The 21,854-nt window shown below is 43.7% G+C and overlaps 1 protein-coding gene across 2 annotated transcripts; it reads right to left on the reverse strand.

Moving 5' to 3' along the window:
- Window positions 1–976: 976 nt before the first annotated feature.
- ZNF365 (zinc finger protein 365) lies at window positions 977–21,516 on the reverse strand. Of its 2 annotated transcripts, XM_074830340.1 has the most exons (4): window positions 20,601–21,516; window positions 9,696–9,876; window positions 7,624–7,661; window positions 977–3,466 (listed from the first exon to the last, which is right to left on the reverse strand). In XM_074830340.1, the coding sequence occupies exons 1-4, from the start codon at window positions 21,326–21,328 to the stop codon at window positions 3,220–3,222; spliced, it is 1,194 nt and encodes a 397-aa protein (XP_074686441.1). In that variant the 5' UTR covers window positions 21,329–21,516; the 3' UTR covers window positions 977–3,219. The 2 variants fall into 2 exon arrangements, with proteins under 2 accessions (XP_074686441.1, XP_074686442.1); XM_074830341.1 differs by lacking the exons at window positions 7,624–7,661; window positions 9,696–9,876.
- Between the last annotated feature and the right edge of the window lie 338 nt (window positions 21,517–21,854).

Raw genomic sequence — 21,854 nt, forward strand, 5'->3', positions numbered from 1 at the left:
TATGGGAATGAGGCATGCAGGTCCTACTGAATTTCACTTTGATGTGAGCATGCAACCCACCTAGATGTCTTCAAAGTGTCTCAAAGGGCAAAATGTGGTAACTGTGCTTCAAATTAATTTTCAAAGATGAGTGGTCAACTTTGTCAGAACACTTTCAGATTTAAAAAATATTTTAAAATTGACATTTTCCAATTCCAGTGTTATCTCCTCGTAAAGTCCCCCTCAAGCTAACACCAGTTACGTTCAGCCTAGCACACGTACCGATCCTTCTCAAGCATTCCACCTCTGTTGATGGGGCATGAAGTGTAGGCATGATACACACATCCAGCAGTCAAGTTCTGCTGATGACCAGACATAAACTTTAAAAATGAGCTAGTAAATTGTGTAAACCTGACTGGGAAGGAGCGTTTTTTCCTGATGAAAATTATTCAGACTCCTGAGGTGTCAGAGGGACCTCATCTCCTCGTCCAGTCTTCAAAAGCACCTCTCCAATGGGTTATCATCTTGACAGGAATCTGGTTCCCCCATGGAAAAACCTCTTTCCAAGTCTAACCAGGGAGATACCTGATGAAATGACTCAGCAACTGGCAATGTGTGAGGCAGACTTTATCACCTACATTCCCCAGGAGCCCCTCTGCCCTTAATTTCTTTTGCCTGACCCTTCCCTCCCCTCTCCCCGCCTCTGCTCTGGGCAGGTTATCTGACCATGTGGGTTATCTCAAGAATAATTTTCAAGCGTGATCATAGTAGGAGAGGGGCAGGTGCGTGTACAAGCTATGTGGGCAAGATGCTGAAGCTGTCCTTCAGGTTAATCTGTAATGCTTTGAGAGATCACAGCCCAACTTCACTGCCGTGGTGTTTTATCTGAGGAATAAACAGAAGTCCAAGCAGGGCTGCTGTTTCTTGTCTTTTGCTCTGCTGTTGGGTAGGCTTTTGTAAGAAACACTGTATTCCACAGAGTTAAATCACACAGTAACTGAGAAATATATCTTTATTATTAGAATGTTTATATTCTAAAAACTTTTATCTGGGGTTACAGTACAATCCAATTTCTTTTTAATTAACTAACCTGGCATTTGTTCAGCAAGTAACTGTAACTTAGGCTTTGAAAAGTTTAAGAACATGCAACTTCTTTTACTCTCTTTTTCTCTTCCTCCCCCAAAAGGACAACTTACAGTCAAGATTTTGGCGCAATAAATAATAAAATAAACATCTCATTTGTGAACTAGTAGTTGCACTTAACTTTGGTGACTAACAGAGTAGATAGGCATTTAAAAATAAAAATACTCTTTCAGTGTCAAGTGGATAAGGGAATGGATTAATATATTTTACTTTATTATCTTTCTAAAGTTCACCTTTGTTATCTTCAAAAAGGGTCATTTTTTTTCAGGTTTTTAAAAGGATGTAGGAAGCAACAGAAAAAACTCAAGGATGTTTCTATTTTTTGGCTTGCCTAAGAAAGTTGTCGTAACACATGATCTGACCCAAGCCCATGCAACACATGTAACAACTCCTTTTCACCATACACAATGCCTAGCATAAGGCCAAGTGTGGCCTTGTGACGTAAATAAGTATTAAAATGTCATTACAACCTAAATACCTGAATTGGTTTTACACTGGGACTTTCTACTGAAACAGTGTTGAGAAACTTTAAACATATATCTGATTGTTCCATATACAGTATTTAAAATAAAAGTGAGGAATAATACTCTCTTTCTTCACTCTGCTACTTTCTGGGAGCTCTGTACACTCACAAATGTATGACATCTGTAGTTACCTGATTCTAGCTGACTGATTGGTCATCTGCTTTAAAAATATTGCAACTCAGGTGCTTATTGCAGCAGTAATCATAGTGACACACTGTCTTTTAATACTCAGTTCTGCTTACGGTCATAGTTATAAAAAATGAAAAACATTTTTCACAAATCTTTGTACATGTACTGTAAAAATCACCTTCCACATAAACAATTTACATCTGTTATAAGCATTTAAAAAATAAATTACACAGACTTGTCTCACCTATCCTTTCTTTTTTTTGAGAAAACAAGTCTCATCAGTAACATTGACAAGATGTTCATATCTGTAAACATGGCATGAGGATTCATGCTACCAAAAAACTGTACACACAAAAAATCATCTTGATAAATACTCTGATAAATAAGGATCCTTTTAATTGGCACAAACCAATGTAAACACGCACATTCCCGTCCTGCAGTCATTTCTAACTTCCTTGCTCTTGGGTTTTCAGTTGAAATTCAGGGATCTCTCAGCCCTGTAAAGATTCTTCAGAGATGAAAACTCCAGGATTTTGGTTATGATCATAGCCATTTTAGGCCTCTCATGCCTAAAAGCAAGCACGGGCATTGCACATTGTGCCACGCAATGTAACGTGTTGCTTTAGCCTTTCACTTGCTGGGCCACAGCTGATACCCTGCTGCTGACACTTGGTACTGAAATTTCTCCTCTGGCTCAGTGCAGCCTGTGCTTGTCAGGTCTGCCGTATCACCTTTGGGTCTCCTTGCTAAGTGACACCAGAGGCAAAGCCATAAAGCTTCTGGAATTTGAAAGCTGTGCTTGAGACACCGAAGCAGCCCAAACTTGTACCAACAGACAACATGGCTGCTGGCACGATCAAGCAGTTTAATGTATGTAATAAAATATGGAAATGCACCCAACTGGACTTATGGCAGAAAATCCAGCGTAGCAATCTACTGCTGTAAAAAGCCTTCAAACATCTCAAGTAGACCTTTTGCATCTAACTATGTCTGTGCAGGTAACAGGTAATCATTGATCTTATACCTACCTAAGCTGAAAGACTGAATATTTAGGTGCCGATTAAATGGATTCTTCTGAACTTGCAACAGCACAGATGGAAAATAAATCACCAAGCCACATGCTGCCACTAAAATAAATATACAGCCACAGTACTGCCCAGCAAGATAACTGCAGTCGTTTAAAATAAGCTCTATAAATAAATAAATTAATAAATAGAAAAACCTCCATGTAAACTGAATAAAATGTCATTTCTCTTACAGCGCCCAAAGAGGGAATGGCGTTACTAAATAATATAAATTTTCCATACTGTATATATTTCTATATATTATATCTGATACATTTTGGCATGGCCAGATGGATAGGAAAAAGTAGGATGACTAACTTCATTCAGTATTTGTTCTGTTGAAGCCAAGCTCCTGCGTTACTATATATTGCAAACCATTCCTATAGCGGTTTGGCCTTTTTACCCATCTTTGATTTTGCACTCACTTTCCTGGCAGAGCAGACTGGTTCACCTTTCTTTTGTGCTCTCCACATCTCTCTTGAGCAATCAACAGGTTCATAGAAGCATTTCACTGGCTGCAAGCTGGATTTTTCATCCTTTGCTTTTTTCAACAAGATTCTTCCTTTTTGAAAGGAATGAGGCTTTGCATCAGGGATGTTATACGAAGCGTGTTGACTTCCTCGGCTCCTGAAATGAATAATAGTGATTATTAATAACTATTACTCAATCTTGCAAAGGGATAGGTCCCAAAATGTCCCAAACCCCTACATTTCTTAAGACAGAAATAGCCTTGTTTTACAGGACTAGGCTGAAAGTTAAAAACAGAGTTGCAACATGAACTACATTTCTCAATACTTAAAAGCATCTCTCACTATAAGAACCACTACACGTGTTACTGGTGGTTTCTTCATGCATGTTCATCTACACTTTTATTCAGATAGCATCATGCCAGTTTTGGAGTGCTGAGACCTTACTGAGATCTGTATTGTCATAACTTGGTGATCTACAGGGATTTTAAAGACGCACATGTTCATGGCAACCTTCTGCAAAGTACGAATATCACAGGGTCTTTGGAAGACCGCACAACACCAGTAACAGTAAAAAGTGGGTGCAGAATCTGTAGGAACTTCTTGGTGGGATCTCAGCGCTGCCCTGAACTGTGGCCAGGCCCCATGGAACTGCAGCTAATGGCCAATAGCTCAGGAATCTCCACACTCTGCCTTTGTGCTGGCCACCCATTTAGGGAAACTTTAGCTTTGCTTTTAGGCTTTGATTTGAAATGGGAGAGAGGAAAGGGGAATACAGAAATTGGTGGGAAGAAGGGTATGAAAACTTAAAGGCCAAAGTAAGCTGAATTCTTTGTTCTCTCTGTGATGGTTCAAGCCCAGCAGGATTTGCTGAAATCAGTGAGCTCAGGTGGAGTGACAACACGGTGCCTGGTGCTACAAAGGCCAAAACATGCCCTCTGCTCTGAAATTTTACGTTGAAACCAGAGTTCCACAGTTTAACTAAGATCATTACAGTCCCTTTTAACATAATCTTGAAATATTTTACAGCAGATATATGTTGTGTAACAGCAGCACTATGAACGTAAGGCACCAGCTCATGTCTGCCCAGCTACTGTGACTGAAGTGAACAACAGATGTGCTGATGTACAAGTCGAGCTCTTAAGGGTTCCCATAGGGCTATTTTCCATAGCTCGTTATTTCTGGAAACCACATTACTTCTTCTGGGAGTTAAACAATATTGCACACTTGACAAAGCCAGTTTTGGAAAAAGCTGTTGTTCAAGTGTTATAGTGCAAGACCTCTCCTACTCTTTAAAAGACCAGACGGGTGTCACGAAAGCCTCTGTATTTGCTGGTGGGAGGCAGTGAGGGCTAGTCGACAGCACAGGAACCGAGCCTTACAGTTTTACCTGGTTGGTACCTTTGCCAACCAGACTTTGCTATGGGGAAGTTCTGCGGGGAAAATGCCATGCAGGTCCAAGCTGGAGCTTGCAGGCACTGTGCCGTGCTGGCCTGGTGCAGGCCTGGACTCTGACCCCTTGCTGGGGGCTAGAGGTCGTGTAAATGCACAAGTGTTGGTCACTAAGGTCTATGATCACTTCTTAGGCACTGTTTCACAGAATCACACAATCACAGAATCATCTAGGTTGGAAAAGACCTTGAAGATCATCCAGTCCAACCATTAACCTAGCACTGACAGTTCCCAACTACACCAGATCCCTCAGCGCTATGTCAGCCCGACTCTTAAACCCCTCCAGGGATGGGGACTCCACCACCTCCCTGGGCAGCCCATTCCAACGCCCAACAACCCATTCTGTAAAGAAATACTTCCTAATGTCCAGTCTAAACCTTCCTGGCGCAACTTGAGGCCATTACCTCTTGTCCTATCGCTGTTGTTACAGTCCATTACTTAGTTGATGTTAAAAGATGTAGTGCTCTGTTTTTCTTGATGTTGTTATGGTGAAAAAGTTACATCGTTTATTCCCAAAGCATATACAGGCGTTATTGCAGGTGATTGCAGGTGGTGTTAGTCACACATCTGCTGCACTGAACGATGCTCTCAAAATATTAAAACCCAAAGGTAGTCAAGGTTATTATGATCAGAGGGGATTGCCTAAAAGAGCTAAACTATATTTAAATTGAATGAATTTATGGTAGAGAAGATGGACATCTGTCCCTAATTCACAGTCAGAGTAAGAAGGTGTCTAAGATGGATGAAGATGCAGGTCCGTTTCACATGAAATGCAACGCTGCAAGCTCCAGATGTGGGAAATATTTTTCCATTGAAAGTGGCAGGTCTTTGACACAAGTGACTGTGAGAGTCTGAACTTCCTACTCAAACATATTCCTAATTTGTCGCATTATAAAGAAAGACTGAAATATTGTGACTAAATGCACTCCACTGCCACAGGCACTTAAGAACAATCCTATTCTTGCTGCATTCCACAAACATCAGGTATTTTTCAAGACAGGTCTCATAATTTTGAAGACCTAATTCTTAAGCTTCTTCACAATGGGAGCTGGCATTTAAATTGGATTTAGGCACAGGTGTGCCAGTAAGTCTCAGTGCCTTTGAGAAATGGCTAGTGAGCATCATCAGCAAAGGTCTGCCACACCCTCAGTGAGGCATTTCCTGAGAACAGCCAGGAGAAACTGGAGAAAAGGAACGGGAAGCAATGCAGAGGCCTTGCAAGTCCAGCCATTGATCCCAAACATAAACCATCAGTGGCCCCAAACCCCCTAAGATTACCCTGAATTTTCTGGATGGGTAGTAATACTTCCCGATTTTTTTAACTGGTACATATCATTAAAACCTCATTTTATGTACTGAGCTGAGTTAGAGCTCTTAAAAACAGCTGGTGTGGTGAATGCAAATGCTGGATTCATCCACAGAACAGGCAGAGCAAAGTAAAACTTCCCTATACCTTTGAGCATCCTCTCTATCCTCTCTGCTTCGTAGGACAAGTTGGGATATTTTTAACCTGGTAACTCCAAATAAAGGCTACTACTAAATTCTAGTTTTGACAGTGTCTTTTCAAATGAGAAGTATATCAGTGGTTAAACAGAAGCCTCTAAACAATTTCATATATGCCTTTGAACTCCCACTATTTGTCAGCAATTAACAGGTTTTACCAAACTGCATTATATTTAGACCAAAGACTTGTCAGTAGAAGGACTCATCTCACCGCGTCACTGAATTCACTGGTTATATTTTAATTCTATTTTCCTTGATTCCAATCATCTTAAGACATCTAGAAGCTTGAAAAGTGTATACACAGTCAATTCAAAATCTACTTTGGACAATCAAGTTTTCCAGAATCTCAAATCAGTATGGGGGGAAAAAAAAAAAGCTATAAAAGCTATAAAAAGTAGAGAAAACAAAGCTAAAGCCCCATGCTGTTAATTATTAATGCAAACACTGCTTATCAGCAAAAGGGTACTTGGCCAGTTGCCTGCTAGGACTAAGATACATGAAAACCAAAAACAACCCAAAGAGCAAAAAGCTGCCTCCCCCCAACCCAGTAGGCTATACATTGTACTTTTAGTTTATTTGCCAGCCCATCCATCTGTTCATGTGTCTGTCAGTCTTCCAGTAATTCTTGAACCCATTGGTCAGACACAAACAAATCTGGCAGGGACACGTAAGTCCCAGACCTGTGATGATGTAACACATTTTATGGCAGTGGGAAAACAACCCAAACTCATGTCCCCACTAAGAAAGGTTGCCCTGAGGAAGGATGCACTGCCTGACCACCACTTGGCCAAGCAGCACCCGTGATGCTCCGAACCAGCCGCTGGGACTCGTGACCAAGTCACAAAGACATGGGAAACCAACCCCAGTTAGTTCTGCCGCTCCCAGGACAGCTGCTTGAGTAACCCGAGATGTTTAGTGCCCATGCTTTGTCAGGGCACTTGTTTGCTTACAAGTGATTTTTAAGTCAACAGTGTTACTGTCAGTTAGGAAATGACAACTGTCTCTCTCCTACCTACAGAACATTAAAGATATTTTCAGCTGAAACTTGGCCTGTGTTTGCTGAAGAGATTCAACTACTGTAGCTTTGCAGTAGGCTATTACAGTCAGCAGGAAGGAGTCATTCATTCAACAGAAAATGATTCTTCTTTTTTTTCTTTAAAGAATATGCGATTTTAGCTTTGATTTAGCAGAAATCTGTTTTTTCTCCATTACATGACATAAATATAACTCATACTCAGGTATAGAACCTGATCCAAACCCAACCTGATTCAGGCTTTTGGGTAAGGTGAAATGCAAAAGCAGAAATGTAAGCATGTCAAGTTAGTGTATTTAAGTAAGAGAAAAATAAAAATATAGACATACAGGCATCTGGGTTTCTTATTTAATGAAATGTCTGTAAACTGCAAAGAAAACAGAAACAGGTTATTAATATTATTACATTATCAAGTAATTAAAGTACAGGCATAAAATATATGTAGTCTTCAAAACCGTATTTCTATTCTCAGCTAGCTGCTGTTAAAACTAGAACAGTCATGAAAGAAGCTGAAAAAAAAACTTTTACAGATTATTATTCCTCCATCTTATTACATGTTTTTAAAATTCATAACATGTGAATTGTTAGTGGTTGGATTTTTTCCCCATTATTTTTATCGTAACCATAATCAAAGTAAATTGCTAAAGAAGTGTGGGCTGAACAGAGATCTTTCACATTAGATTAAACTGTATGGATACAATGAGAAGTAATTATTGTGTTCAAGATAATTAATAAGGGACAGTGCTTGAATAAGCTGTATTAAATTAATTTTCTCGCAGAGCCTTTAATTTTGCAGTGATACATTTCCTTTACACAAGCGGACAGGAAACTCCAGCTACAAGCCCTTGGCTCTGACTACAGCAGCACTGAAGGGTGGAGGGCGAGAACACAAGCATTTCTGTCCCTTCCCACCCCAAATCCTGAGAACAGCTAGGGACAGCACAGCCTCAGTGCCAGCACAACTTTGCATGACTTGATTTTTTACAGCAGTTTGGTTCACAGTGTGGAAACACTTTGTCTAGTCCCTCTTTTAGTGGGGGTCAGAAAAGGAGGTGTTTAATGCCAGCTCAGCTTAAATCGGTCTGGGTACTAAATCGGTTCTTTGTACTGATCTCCCATCAGTGCTACTGGACTGAGCCTTTGAATATCGTTTAATGAAGTCACTGAGCCAAGCAAGTCAGATCTGGCATCTGAAAATGATTATGTTCTTGTAAATGTTCCCTCTGTCCCTGGTATTGTCCACACTTTGCAGATGGATTTTTGCCCAGCCTAACTCTGCTTGTCATCTGTCTTGGATGGAGTCTGGAGCCATCTCATGGTGTGCTTTTCTGTAATTACCTCCTGAAGGTCAGGCTGGTCAGTATTTGGATGGATGACTTTAGAGGAATGCTGAAGTCACTCAGAAAGCAGGGCAGCTGCCTCAAAAATTAGTGCCTTCCCCAAGGGACACTGCTGAGCCAGGGATCCGGTAAACATATCAAGAGCAGGGGAGATGATTTAATACTGAGGCCCATCTTTACAGTCCCCCCTGTGTTTCACAGACACTGTTTGAGATGTCCTGCACTAGATTTTAGCACATCTACATTTATTCAGGTCTTTGTCTTCCAAGTGGCTATGGGAACCTTTGCTTTCCACCACTGCATACCTGTTCAGTGCTGTGCATGATCAAATGCCTTTCCTCTCACATCCCAGGTTGAGCAATTACTTAGCAGAGGCAGCATGGGGTAGTAATTTAAACAGAAATGTTCTTTGGAAGTCATGCACCTAAAACTTGCCATATAAATGTAATGCATTGTAGAGAAAATACTGAGTTTAAGTATTAATAACAAGGGCTTTTAAACAAATAATGTATTTTAAAAAACAAGGTTCAGACAGCTTTGGTTTCTAATCTGCGCAGGACAGGCCTGCGGGAATCCATTCACCATTTCGAAAAGTCCTGTGATAGGTAACTACAGAAAGCAAGCCAATTTGCCAGCAGGCTGACATGTCCTCTTTAGGCATCCACATCTTTCCTGAAAATCTTTAGAGATCTCCAAAAAACTGGCAAGTCACTAAGTGACATAAAGGAAAGTGTTTGTTGCAGAGGTAACAGCAGCTGGAAAAAAAATTAAATTTTCCAGCCAAAGCTGGAAAAAAAATTAAATATCTGGCAAATATTTCATTATTCTCTGCTCTCCCTTTGCCATCTTTGGCTATTGCTGCTCTTGCACTCCCTGCTCCTTTCACTCATGTGAAGGGGCAGTTTAAAACATAAATAAAACACATCTAAAGAAACATTTTACAAATTCAGATCTGTATGGAGTAGCAATTAGCCTGACCTACTGGGCCAACCCATATTCAAACTCAAGTACTTTCCCTCTGGTGGTGGGTGACAATGCAGGGAAGGACTTTGCTGGCTTACCACATGCTCGCTGACGTCGGTGTGGTTGCAGACCATCTGCTGATTTTGGTAATATTCTAGCTGCCTTTCTGCCAGATCCACACGCTGCAACAGGTTCTCAATGAAGCGCTGGAGCCTGGCTTTTCCCCGCACTTCTTTTTCTGCTGCTTCTTCCAGGAAGTGGTTGAAAGTAACAACTTCTCTGCAAGATGGAAACATTGCAAAGAAGCCATATTTAAATAATAGGAAGGGCCCTGGTCTCACCGCTGTCAAAAAATTACTGATCCTTTTCCTGTTTTTCATGGTGATAGCCAATGGTGGCTAATTACTGTCCTTCACCTCTATTTAAAGATTTTTGTGGACACAGTGAAGATCTGGAAGCCTGAACGCTGAATTTAAGTTTAGGGGCAGTGGGTGTGGGTTTTTCTGTCACATTATTAGGTCTCTTGGAAAGAGTCCTTAATAATCCACAGGGTAGAAATGTCATTAAGCATCACCTCTCAAGGTATCTGGAGACAGCAACAGCCACTTTATCTTTTTTTTTTTTTACCTACCCATGTGAATTATCAGCTCTGAAACATGAAGAAAAATGGATGAACCCCCAAATTTATCTTCACCATAAACTTACAATGGTAGTTTAATGTTGCTACTGGGGTGGTTCCTAACTTAAAAGAGCTACTGTAGCCATTAAACTTCATTTTGGCTGCAATCCTGCAAGTACGCCAAAGTGCAGTGCTATGATCTGGGGCTAGTGGGAGCATGGGAGATTAACAGATAATCCACAGATTACCGACCAAGGAGTATGTGCGTGGGAAGGGCAAATTTTAGGACTTTAGAAATGTTTCTTGTCTGGTAGCGCAATTGGAAGAAACAGTACCACTGACGGTGAAAGGTCCCAGCTCTGGATTGAGACAGCTCATTTTGAAATGCTCTGCGTACTATCAGTCTACTATCAGTAATTGGGCCACCATTTGGACCTCTGATATCAGAGGAGTTTCTGGGTGGGAGGAGTTTGGTTACAGAGTGAAGCAGGTATTACAAAAAATGGCAAATCTGAGCATGCAGGGTTTCCCCAGTTAATAAATGCCTGGATAAACAGTTCTTGCTCTGCCAATGAAACCATGTTAATTTTTGCTTTGTACAAAACTGAGGGGGTGGGAGTTGGGGGAACCAATGCTTGCCAAATGAGAAAGGGCTTGATAGCTTGGTAGAAATACATCCCCTGAGGAAAAAGCATTTTAAGCAGAAACTAGGAAACAGCTTGTAGCAGAAATAACCTTTCAAAGCTTAGCGTGTCTATAACAAACCCAAAGTTTCTCTGCATGTCATTAACTCAGTATAGTTGTAGATAATTGCTTTAACTCAGTAAGGTTGTTTTAACACTGAGCTGTTTTGCGCTAAGAAAAGTTAGGCACAAGTGGTCAGCTATGGAAATTTGCCATCTAGGATTCAGGCTGTGTCTGCCTGCTCTATACCACAGCAGCAAGAGGCTCTCTGCATGGCTGTTCTAATGGTAGGAATGCGGTAAAAACACGCATGTATTGTTTGGATGAAGAACAGGGATGAGTATTAGTTTATATTAACTCACCCACAAAACGTGGCTTAAGAAACAGAGGTACCTTGTTGGTTAAGCTCAGCTAATCCATTCCATTTCAAGGCTCTGTACAGTTTCTGTGATTATTAGCTTGCCCAGAGCAACGTGGTAATAAAAAGCCACTGAGGAATGCTTAGGAAGAAGCCAATCTAAATTTATTAAGGACAATTTTAGGGCTTTATTCTCACCGCACTTACAGCATTGTAACTTCTTTGATTTCACGATGCCACTCCGGTTTTGTGTTAAGAGTAGGAGCAATCTGAAGCCCTTGGCACTCTGTCAGGCTCCTCTTTTACAGCGGGAAGGAAGCTCAAAAGGATGGAAACTCAGCAGGTCAGCTCCAAATCCCTTACCCTTTGGATCAGGAAGGAGAACTGTGTGTGGCCTGCCAGGCGGCTGGCCTCCAGCGGGCAGGCTGGGTGGAGCAGGGAGGCCACCAGCCTGGGACACCATGAGGACATCCCTCCCGGGGCCACAGACAGCTTGTGTGTTTCACTGCAGCGGGAGGCCACAAACATCGAGTACCTGGCATTAGTTTTTAAAAGGGTGATAGTTTCAAGAATACTAACATTTGTAATTGTCTCAGCAAAGGTTTAATTAAAAAGCATTCATTAATTGCCTACACCACGGCATGAATAGATCACCCACAAATTTTCCTTTCCTACAAATATCTTGTTAGGGAGCTGTGCCGTAAGAGGGACAGGGAGAAGCAGTGTTTTTTCTGGAAGACTTAGATAACTATCAGGAGAACAGACACATAATGTCAATAAACTCCCTAGTATTTTCCTTGCTTTCTAGATTACTCAAGATAACTTGGCATCATACATGCCATTATTTGTAGGAACTGTTACTAGCAGCCCTAGTAGCATTTCCATCATTTTTCTCTGGCTATGAATCTACCTTTAATAACTTCTATCTAAAAATTTTCCTTTGGGCTGTAATGGTACCAGCACTCTGTAAATTCCCTTTAGAAAGACAGGAGCCAGGGAGCCAGAATATACCCACCCACTAGGTCTGGGTCATGCACCTCATCCTGATAAGCAGTACTTCCGTCAGTTCAGCTACTTTCTTTGTTTCAACTTCATTCTCATCTCTCAGAAGAGCAACTTCAAGTGCCGAGCAGTGACTGCTAATAAGTTTGCTCCAACACCTCTTCCTCAGAGAGCTCGTTCCATGCCACGGCTATGCTTTGGTGACCTGAAGGGAGCTCCCAGAGAATTTTTACCCTCCTCCCACCATGAATAATAGGGAAATGGTTCAAAGAACTTGTGTAGCTTCCGACAGCTGCTGTTTATCTGTTTAATTGCCTTTCTTGTGTCTTGTAGTTTGCCCAGACTTTTTCTTACCCATAGTGATGACCCTCTCTCATCAACTCTATTTCCAGATATCTGTGATGACTTTTTGCTTATGTTCTGTATTTTACTTTCAATTTATTTCTCCAGGCCTCTGCCAAGTTTTTTGGGATTATGTGATACTATTTCTATCTCTTACTCTCTGCTCTAATGCTTGTGGAAAGATGGATGTTCACAGAGGTCAGATGCTGCTCCTCATGAAGTCAGGGGGAAGCTGAGCCTGTGAATACTGTGGGGCCCACTTGGTAGAGGCATAAACCAGAGCACAGCAGCACGGGCCCGCTGGGCTCTGTGTCTTGACAGAACAGCTCTGTCAGCAGTGCTCACCTGAAACAGGAATCACTTGTTAAAGCCTGGCTCAGACCTGAAACATTGCCCTTTCTAATGAGAGGTCTCTGCTACCCTGCACTGACTATTCTACATCTGGAGCACTGCTGCTATATTGAGAAATGGTTATTAAGGAGTTATTAACTCCTCTTGTGAACTCCTCTGCTCTCAGCACCATCTCTTTCCCACTCTGCTCTGCTCCTCCGTTTCCTCTCTGCCCATCAGCCTGCAGCGTCCTGCCCGTTCTTGCTCAGCTGCACCCTGGCACTTGCTGTAGCACTGCAAGCTCTAGATCCTGCCTCTAAATTTTCTGAGTGGAGTAGATGATGCTCAGTGCAGCTCAGATCACTGTAAATTTCTACAACAGATACCAGAGCGATCTCATCTGTTTGCTCATAGTTTACTATACTAGTATTAAGGTATGTTGTATAGCAAAACATTTTGTTAGAGGGCTGTGACTGGGCATCGGGGAGAAAGTTGGGTTTCTTGCTTTGTCTTGGATGCTCCTGTCAGACAAAACCTTTCAGGAGGAGGGACCATTGCTGCTGCTGCCCAGAGGGCACATCGAACTGCCAGCAGTTTGTGGCGACAGGGTGAGGCAAGCAGGAGGGAAAGACAAGGGGGATGCAACCTGGGAGGTGTCCAAGGTGTCCAAGGCAGGAGGTGCCTGTACTGCCAGACTGCGTGAGAAGAGCTCTTCCCAGAGCCAGAGGAGTCTGGGGAAAATTTATTGCAGTGCAGCAGGCAACTCAGAGGTGCTCAGCTGAAAAAAAAAGTGCAGAGGGAAGGACTTGCTGTAGGCAAGAAAGACTTGCTGCCAAAGCTTTTATTTTAATCTGACTGCCAGGGAGTTAAGCTGTTTAGTTAACCAGATTTAACTAGTTTGGTGTTTTGCATTCCAACTTCAGCCTAGCTGCCCTCACAGAAAAACTGCAGATAGCCCACCTTGAAATTTACCCTGAAACCTTCTTTATGGAGGTTGTGGTCATGAAACAGCATGATGTGGTAAATAAAGTTATAAATCATAGACTGACTAGGTGACATTTATTCTTCTGCCTCTACCACTAGATTATACAGTGCTCCTTGCGGGACTAGTGAGCTGCAGTTCTTGTTTACCAGAGCAGTTGCTGACATGTGGACGCTGCAGATACCCTTAGTATTTGAATGCTCCTTAACAACTGACAAGAAGGGCTAATGATTTCTCGCATTGCGAGCAAGCCCTCCTACAGATGCATAATACTGGTCCCAGGACTATTTACAGCAACTACAACTGCTCTGTAGGTGGAGACAAGCATGAAGCTTTATGCAGATTCTGCACCCAAGCATCAAATCCCTTTAGAGAATTGTATTTGGAATAACTCTGCCTAAAATCAGCAGAAAACCAAACACTTATATTATTTTACCTGAAGATGGGAAAATTCCTACTACAGTAGGAAGTAGTAGTGATTTACTTGTGAAAATTTCACACGTGATATATTCATGAAAATTTTTAAAATATGTACATTCATTAAGTATTAATACCACTGACCTCATCTATCATCCACTGGTGTTATTGCGTGAAGGCTGTTATCTGTTATTCATTAGGTTGTGGTTTCACATTCCTATACCACTATCAGCACACTCAATTTAAGAGGTTCACACCTCCTCCCCTCAGAAAGTTTTTTGTCCTACCAGTTGCACCCATTCAGTGGGCTGTGCTCTAGATCTGAGCCCTGAACTTACAGGGGTGACACTGTGAAGATTAAAATGCTTTATTTCACAGAGCCGTTCTGTGGGATGGTCATGCTACGCTCGAACCAAGGCAGCTGGGGGGGTAGTAATAACTCGAGTGGGAAGATGAAAGGAAATGGGGAAGAGGGAACGGGAGCACCTGAAACCGAAGGTGGAAGAACAACGTGTAGTTGTAGTCGTATTCTACTTCCAGCAAAATCAAAACTGTTTTGCTGTACAACTGGAATTTGTATTTAAGGAAAACTGTTGTTTTAAAGCATAAATTGCAGTGATCTCTAAAAGCCTACTCTTAAATTGTTGAGATGCTACTTGCACAGATAATTCCATTAATTGCAAATTTAAGGTGAAGCCACTGGCAAGAATAATTACTCCCCACCACAGCTATTATGAAATAGCCCTTGCATTTCAGGCTATGCCAGAGTAGAGGCATGACCAGACAGTCTCAAAACAAATTCATTAGCCTGGTTAAAGAAATTACTGTTAAGAGATACGGCAACATACATTAATGCTCTTCCCCTATAATTAGGAGACAAAGTGAAACTGTTTAAGTCATCATTGAAGGTAGCTTTCAGTTGCAGACCGTAAGTTCAAATGCTTACCCTGTTCAGACTTACTGAAAATCAAACTTACCAGTTTCATTTTCTTACATAACTTCCAGAAACAAGTCTCTGTGTCCCAGAAGTTAAATTCATAGCTGTTTTTAGTTTCAATGGTTTTCTTGATATCTTATTCAACACAATCTTATTCCCTTTGGGCAGGCTTCTGTGTTATCTTAAAGATCACAGTACTCACTCTAAGTTGCATTCTCCTTCATCAAACATTGAATAATCCCTTTCAGGGCACATTTTCTAATTAAATCATTCCTTTGCTCAGCAACTCTGCTGAAAGCTTGACCCTGTAGCCATCATTCATCAAAACTGTCCAGGGCCCAACTGAGGCAGGTTGGTGAATGGGGACCTGTCTTTAGTAGCTGTGCTGGCTTCTCTAGAACATCCAGTTTTCCTTTTTTCCCCCCAGATATTAAAAAAAAACCTTTGGCCTTTCTAAATATGAGAATAAGTGACACAGGAGTGACTGCTGTAAGACTTTTCTGTGCTTAATTCTGTGAGTAATTCTACTTTCAACTATGTATTAGTATAGTTAGTGTGGTATCTTCATCTGTCCTACTCCTCAACACAGTTCATCTCTGCAAGGGCATCACACTATTATAACAGCATGTACCCACGTGCCTGTTACTACAGCCATTTTTGTAAGGGAACAAAAATAAAATTAACTAAAAAGACATCTTCACTTTATCGCTGCCTTTGTTGGACTGCTATAGGCATTATTTAAAACAACAAAAAATAATCAACTGACAAGTCTACAGAAATAACCTTACTGACTGTACAGACTCTTCAAATGGGCAACCCTGTGCCTGCTGGTGGCCTAAACCAACACTCCTACCTCTCATCAAAATGAGAGGTCAACAGTAAAACTTCACAGTCCTGTCATTTGAAATTAGTGCTTTGATTAGCAACAACAATGTAATTCAGAAGAATTTGCTCCCTATAGAGTTATGAAGCATACAGCCTTGCTGCTTGCTTTGGAGAACACATCAGAGAAACCAGCTTCTGACAATGTGGCCACTTGGTGGATCACAGTTTTTATGTACCTCTCTCACATGCTTGGTCCAGGCAAAGGCTCACGACACAGGGGCTTTTAAGGTAGAACAGAGGGGAGGTAGAAATGAAATTCTATCAACTCAAAGTGACTCAGGTCTATTGCCTCTGCTGGGGACTGCCAGAGTCACAGCAGTGCAATGTCTGCCTTTGCTGGGCACAAAGGAAAGATGTGAGGCGTAGAAGAGCTCTGTCTCCTTATTCAGAAAATCCAGGTGTTTAAACAAAGAATTTTGATCTCTCCTCCCTAAGCCTTCTTGGGGCTTCCTAACCAAATTATTCTTGCTAACGCACATTTTTGCTTTTCTTTAGCTTTCCTATTTGACTTCACAACCAGATCCAAAGTCAGAGCCATTGCCCAAAGTGCAATTACACTGTTACTTTCTGTCCTCTTCTTATATACCCTTCTAAAGAAGAAGTTTCTTAAATCCCAACTTTATTTTTTTTCCCCATAGCCAATTTATAGGTCAGGAGTGATGGTTAAACCCACAAATACATCCTCTTCCATCTTCCGTATCTGGTTAATTCTCTCATTCTTACATGTAGAAGCAGGCCCAGCCTAACAGCCTAGATAGGTCTTTGACTTATCTGGACACATTTTATAAAGATTAAAATATACTGGATTGTTAAGTTCAGTATTATGGAGTAATTTGGTCACTGATAGTGATTGTCCATTTATATAAGATACTGAGAGTAGGTGGACATGAAAGAATACTCAAATATGGGCCCAGTATAAACAACTGCAACTTACCAGAACATTGTTATTTTTCAATATTTACTTGAAGGTATCCCCATAAAAGGTTTCAGCTTCTTCTCTAGAAGAGCCTCCAAATGAGTTTTGGTGACCTTATCTAAGATTTGGACTAGAATTTCCACCCCCCCCCCCCTCCTCTCTTTTGGATAGTTTGGGGGGTTATTTTTTGGGGGTTGGTTTGTTGGGGTTTTTTTGTTTGGTTGGGGTTTTTTTATCCTCAAACTGATCTAGAGTAGCCATACTTCAGTCTCTTTGAGATCTAGAAGTGCATATCGATTATAAACCCTTTCTTGCTTTCACATGCACCATATTCCATGATCTCTGATGGCAGAGACCAAAGGAAGACTGGTTTCCTTTACTTCCTTAGAAATAGGATAAGGAGGTGTTTCAGGGGAGGTGGTATTTTCTTCTTCCTCCTGGAAAGAGGAACAAATTTTCAGCTACAGTGGTTCATTATCAGTGCTGGTTTTGGAAGAAGTTATCCATATTCACAAGATTGCTTATGAAAAAAAAAGTCCAAAGAAACTGATGAAAGCATTTATTTCTGAAGGTCAGCAAGTATCAAAGCAGTCCCTAAGGGCTGCCTTTGACTTTCCACAATCTGCAGTGAGAACTCCTGCTTCTGCAATTTCCATTAAGCAGTCTTGTTTGACTTTCTAATCATCTGGACTTCTTCCAGAAATCAAAGCCAAAGTTGAGATCCTCCTTTTTTGAAGGAGAAAGTCTTTTCAGCACACCAAGTAAGTTTTTGAACACACAAAGGACTGGATATGTAGACAGGTCTCAGAATTTACCAACAGTCCATGAGAAAAACCAGACAAGTGACACTGTTGTTACCAAAGTCATGAACATCCTTTCTTCTCCCCTGTACTAGAGCTTGCCATCCAGTGCCTCCCTGCTGCTGGCGTAAAGCTAAGTGTCCCAGGCATTTTTAGAGGTACTAGTCTGAAAAGCTGCCCTTAGAAGTACTAGTCCTACTTTTACAAAGCATTGTTAATACCTACCTTCCTTCTCTATTTGCTAATTACACAATGACCTTTGAACTCAAAAGCCACACAGTGGATTTTCCTATGGCACTATCCCTTGTTATGCCCCAAGATGGGAAATGCAGGTACCAGCAGGAACAAGAAAAAACCAACATATTTTCAGTTTTCCCTAGGTGAACTCTGCCTATTCTTACACCCTGCCTACCCTCCCAGGCTCCTCAGAGTACCTTCACTGTGACTTCTAAGAAGGAATGCTATGGGGCTAGGCATGGGCACATGCAAGAATGTATTATGACTCCCCTCTTCCCCCCTTGGTACTCTGAGCTGATACTCTTTCATCCCATCCACTAGCATACATTAGGCCCATTCACCTTTAGAAATTAACATGCCACTGTGTACTCTCTATTCACTCATTCCTATTGCTGCTTTCGCTTCCAAGTTTTTTTAATCTTCTTTATTGAAAGCTGAAGCAAACTAGCAGTAATCCTAGAAGAGCAATACCCTGGGTACTCAGGTGAAGTCGTGTGCAGCTGCCTCTTTTGGTTAGTGTTTCTTAGTAGTCAACCTTCAGTCTTTCCTGTAACACCAACTTCGGAGCTACCTCCTCATCTACTTACGCATTCACCCTCCCCCTTTAGAAATGGCTAGAATTATAACAGCAATCATCTGAGCTCCTGCCCCTTTCCTGAGCCTGGCAATGTCCTAGTGTGAAGGACAGCGTTTCCCCACTTCTCTCATTCTGTGTTCAGTGTTTTCTGGTCTCAGAAGCACAGCCTACCACTGCTTCTAGTAAGCAATCTGCCAAGGAGGCAAGCAGCCTCTTCCTCATGCCTATTCCTAACATGGTTAAAAATCACAACTTTTGTTGTCTCGTTCTTTTCACAGATCAGTGTCCTTTGCCATCCTCCCCCATCATACCCATATCTTTTGACCCAGGTAACTCTATTCACCCCTTCCTCTTTTTCCACAAGCTCTTTTATTCTTCTGAAGCACTGCAGAACTCTGGTTTTGATCCACTGAATGGCTCTGCTTTCTCCTGACAGTCATGTTCTTCCTGTGGATCTCAAGCCTTGAATTTTAAAAACACATTCTGCATTTAGTTTGGGGTAAGAGTCATACCACTTAACTTCAGATATCAGAAGTTCAGCATCTAGCCTAAGATGGCTGCCTACCTGAGGATCCCCTCTAGTCTGCAGAGGGAGGAAGGACCTCCACAGAGCAACACCCCCCCCCAGATACTCTTCTAGGACAAGTAGAATGAATCACACTGTGAAAGAGCCCGTAAGGGGAGCTTGGCTAGATGGTACTACCAAAACTGCTTCAAACTGTGTTATCTTCGTGGCCTTCTTCCAGCATACTTTCAAACCTGCCTCAGTTCCACTATTATCTTTAGCTTCATCTTGAGTCCTTCAATCTTCTCTTCCATGAGGGTCACCTGATACTTCAAAAATCATAGGTTCCATTGAATATCCCTTCAAGGAAGATACACACTCCAGAGGCTCAAGTCCCACCACCTTTGCTGTCTCCTCTTCTGGGAAATCTATTGCACTGCCTCACAACAGATGACTACTACCGATACAGAAGCCATCATCATCTCTTCTTTCTAGTCCTTAGACTACAGGAAGGAATGATGAAAGCCCTCCAAACTTCCTACACTGAACTCCTACACCACCTTCCTTATTTCTTCTAAGATCAGCGTCATGGCAACTAGCACTTCTCATCTTCTCTTTGTAAGCTGATAAATTGGTTTAGAAGCATTCCATTACCAAGGCTCTTTATTTGCATTCCTCTAAAATAAGTTGTGTTGCTCCAAAAAGCCTGAAAGGTTTCAGCAAGTGCTGAATAAACTAAGTAGTTCACGTATAAATAATATATCAGCTATCACTACATTTTTAATGGATGCATCACAAACATATTTTTAGATGGCCTAGGTTAGTCAGAACAACTCTGGCATCTGCTTCCCATTCCCATATAAGTGATTCCAGTCTCACAGTTCTGTGTCCACCCTAAAACACCTACTTGGACGTGGCCTTTTCGGCACTGTCTCCAGTACAGCTTTGCCACTGCACGGGAGACCATCCCACTCCACAGGCAGCCTGCTGACCATGGTGGGATGGCTTCAGGGACAAGGTGCTATTTGGTATTCTTCCATACTTCCTCCAGCACTTGTCCACCCATCTCTTCTTAAAAAGATAACAGATTAGAAGTGCCATGTAAATCAGATTACATGCTGACGATAGCTGCTACTTGTCCCCCATGAAACCAGGGACACAACACAGGCATTAGAGAGCATGAAAGTTAAGTGTGAAAACCACCTGCTTGGGGAGCTGTCCCCCACCAGGCAGGGGACATGGTCACACGGGCTGCAACTCTAGAAATACAGTGATGAGGAGCTGGTGAGCACCAGGCCCGTCCATAATCAGTGAGCAAGCGAACCATCCCCTCCCTTCTCCCCCAGGGGCTTTCCCTCGCACAGGTGCTGGCCGGCCCGCGCTAAGCCGTCGGCTCTCGCCTCCCCACTTACTCCTCTTTCCGGTGAAGCTCCTCCTCGGACTCGGTGAGCCGCTGCTTCAAGGCTGCGATCATCTCCACCGCCACGTCCACCTGCCTGCTCAGGGCCCGCTCCCGCCGCTGCACCTCCTGCTTCTTCTGGGACAGCTGCACAAAAGCCGCCCGCACCTCCAGCAGCTCCGCCGTCTTCTGGGCCAGCTCTCTGGTAAGCTTGTCGATTCGCTTCTCAATCGTCTGGTCGACGGCCTCTACCATCCTGTTAAACTTTTCTCTGACGTGCGCCTCGAAGGAGGCTTTGGAGTCAGGGGCCGGCAGGCCGGCTTTAGCAATCTGCTCGCCGGGGGAGTCGGCCGGCACATAGTTTGCAATGTAGGAGACGGGCCGCTCAGCCTCCACCTCCAGCGGCTGCCCGCGCTTCGCGCTCTGGCAGGACGCATCACAGAAACTGAGGAAGGACCCTTTCTGCTGCGCGGCGCCGGCGGGGCTCCCCAGGCTGCCGCCCTGGGTCGCGGGCTCCGGCGGGGAGATGAGCTCCGCGTCTTTCAGGGGCGAGAAGAGGCTGCTCTTGGGCAGGAGGCTTCTCTCCTCGTAGCTGTGGCTGTACTCCAGGTGCACCCGCAGGGAGGAGAGGCTCCTGAACCTGGTGTGGTCGCCGCATCGCGGGCAGCGGAACGGGAGGCTGACGCTGCCGAGCGGCTCCTGCCAGGGGTGCCTGCCTTCATCCCGGGCCGTCTGTTGCATTCCTCGCCGGGCCCCGGCTGGGAGGAGACAGCCCGCGTCCGCGCCCGCCCGGGGCCGGGGCAGCCCGGCAGGCCCGCCGGGAAACTTGGGAAACTTTCCCGGTGATTCTTCAGGGGTGTCGCGCCATCTCCGCCCGGCGCCCCGGGAGGCACCCACCCTGCACGGCCAGCCGCAGGGCCCCGGCGGCGCGGCGCGGCACGGCTCCGCTCGCCTCGGCCGCCGCCCGGGCCTTGCCGGGGCGGGGCGGAGCGGAGCGGGGCCGGGCCCCGGCTCGGCGCGGGCCTCAGCCGGCCGCAAGGTCGCCGCCCCCCCGCCGCCGCCGCACTCACCCGACTTGTTGCTGGTGGCGGTGCCGGTGGCGGTGGCGGGGCGGCGGCGGCGCGGGAGCCGTTTTCAGCAGAGCCGTAAATCAGGCCGAGCGCGGCACCGCCGCCACGCGCTCTCGCCGCCCGGCCGCTGCCGCGGGGCGGGGCGGCGGGGCGGGGCGGGGAGCGGCCGCGCTGCCCTGCCCCGCGGGCGGCCGGGG

The sequence above is a fragment of the Strix aluco genome, chromosome 7 (genome assembly GCF_031877795.1).
Source record: "Strix aluco isolate bStrAlu1 chromosome 7, bStrAlu1.hap1, whole genome shotgun sequence".
In the NCBI taxonomy this organism is placed as follows: domain Eukaryota; kingdom Metazoa; phylum Chordata; class Aves; order Strigiformes; family Strigidae; genus Strix; species Strix aluco.

Excerpts from the sequence above, each read along its gene's own strand:
- ZNF365 (XM_074830340.1), bottom strand. The coding sequence starts at position 21,328 with ATGCAACAGACGGCCCGGGATGAAGGCAGGCACCCCTGGCAGGAGCCG. Across the intron at positions 9,877-20,600 it reads GAGCTTCACCGGAAAGAGGA|AGAAGTTGTTACTTTCAACC; the intron begins GTAAGTGGGGAG and ends TCCATCTTGCAG. Across the intron at positions 7,662-9,695 it reads CCGACGTCAGCGAGCATGTG|TTTACAGACATTTCATTAAA; the intron begins GTAAGCCAGCAA and ends TTTTCTTTGCAG.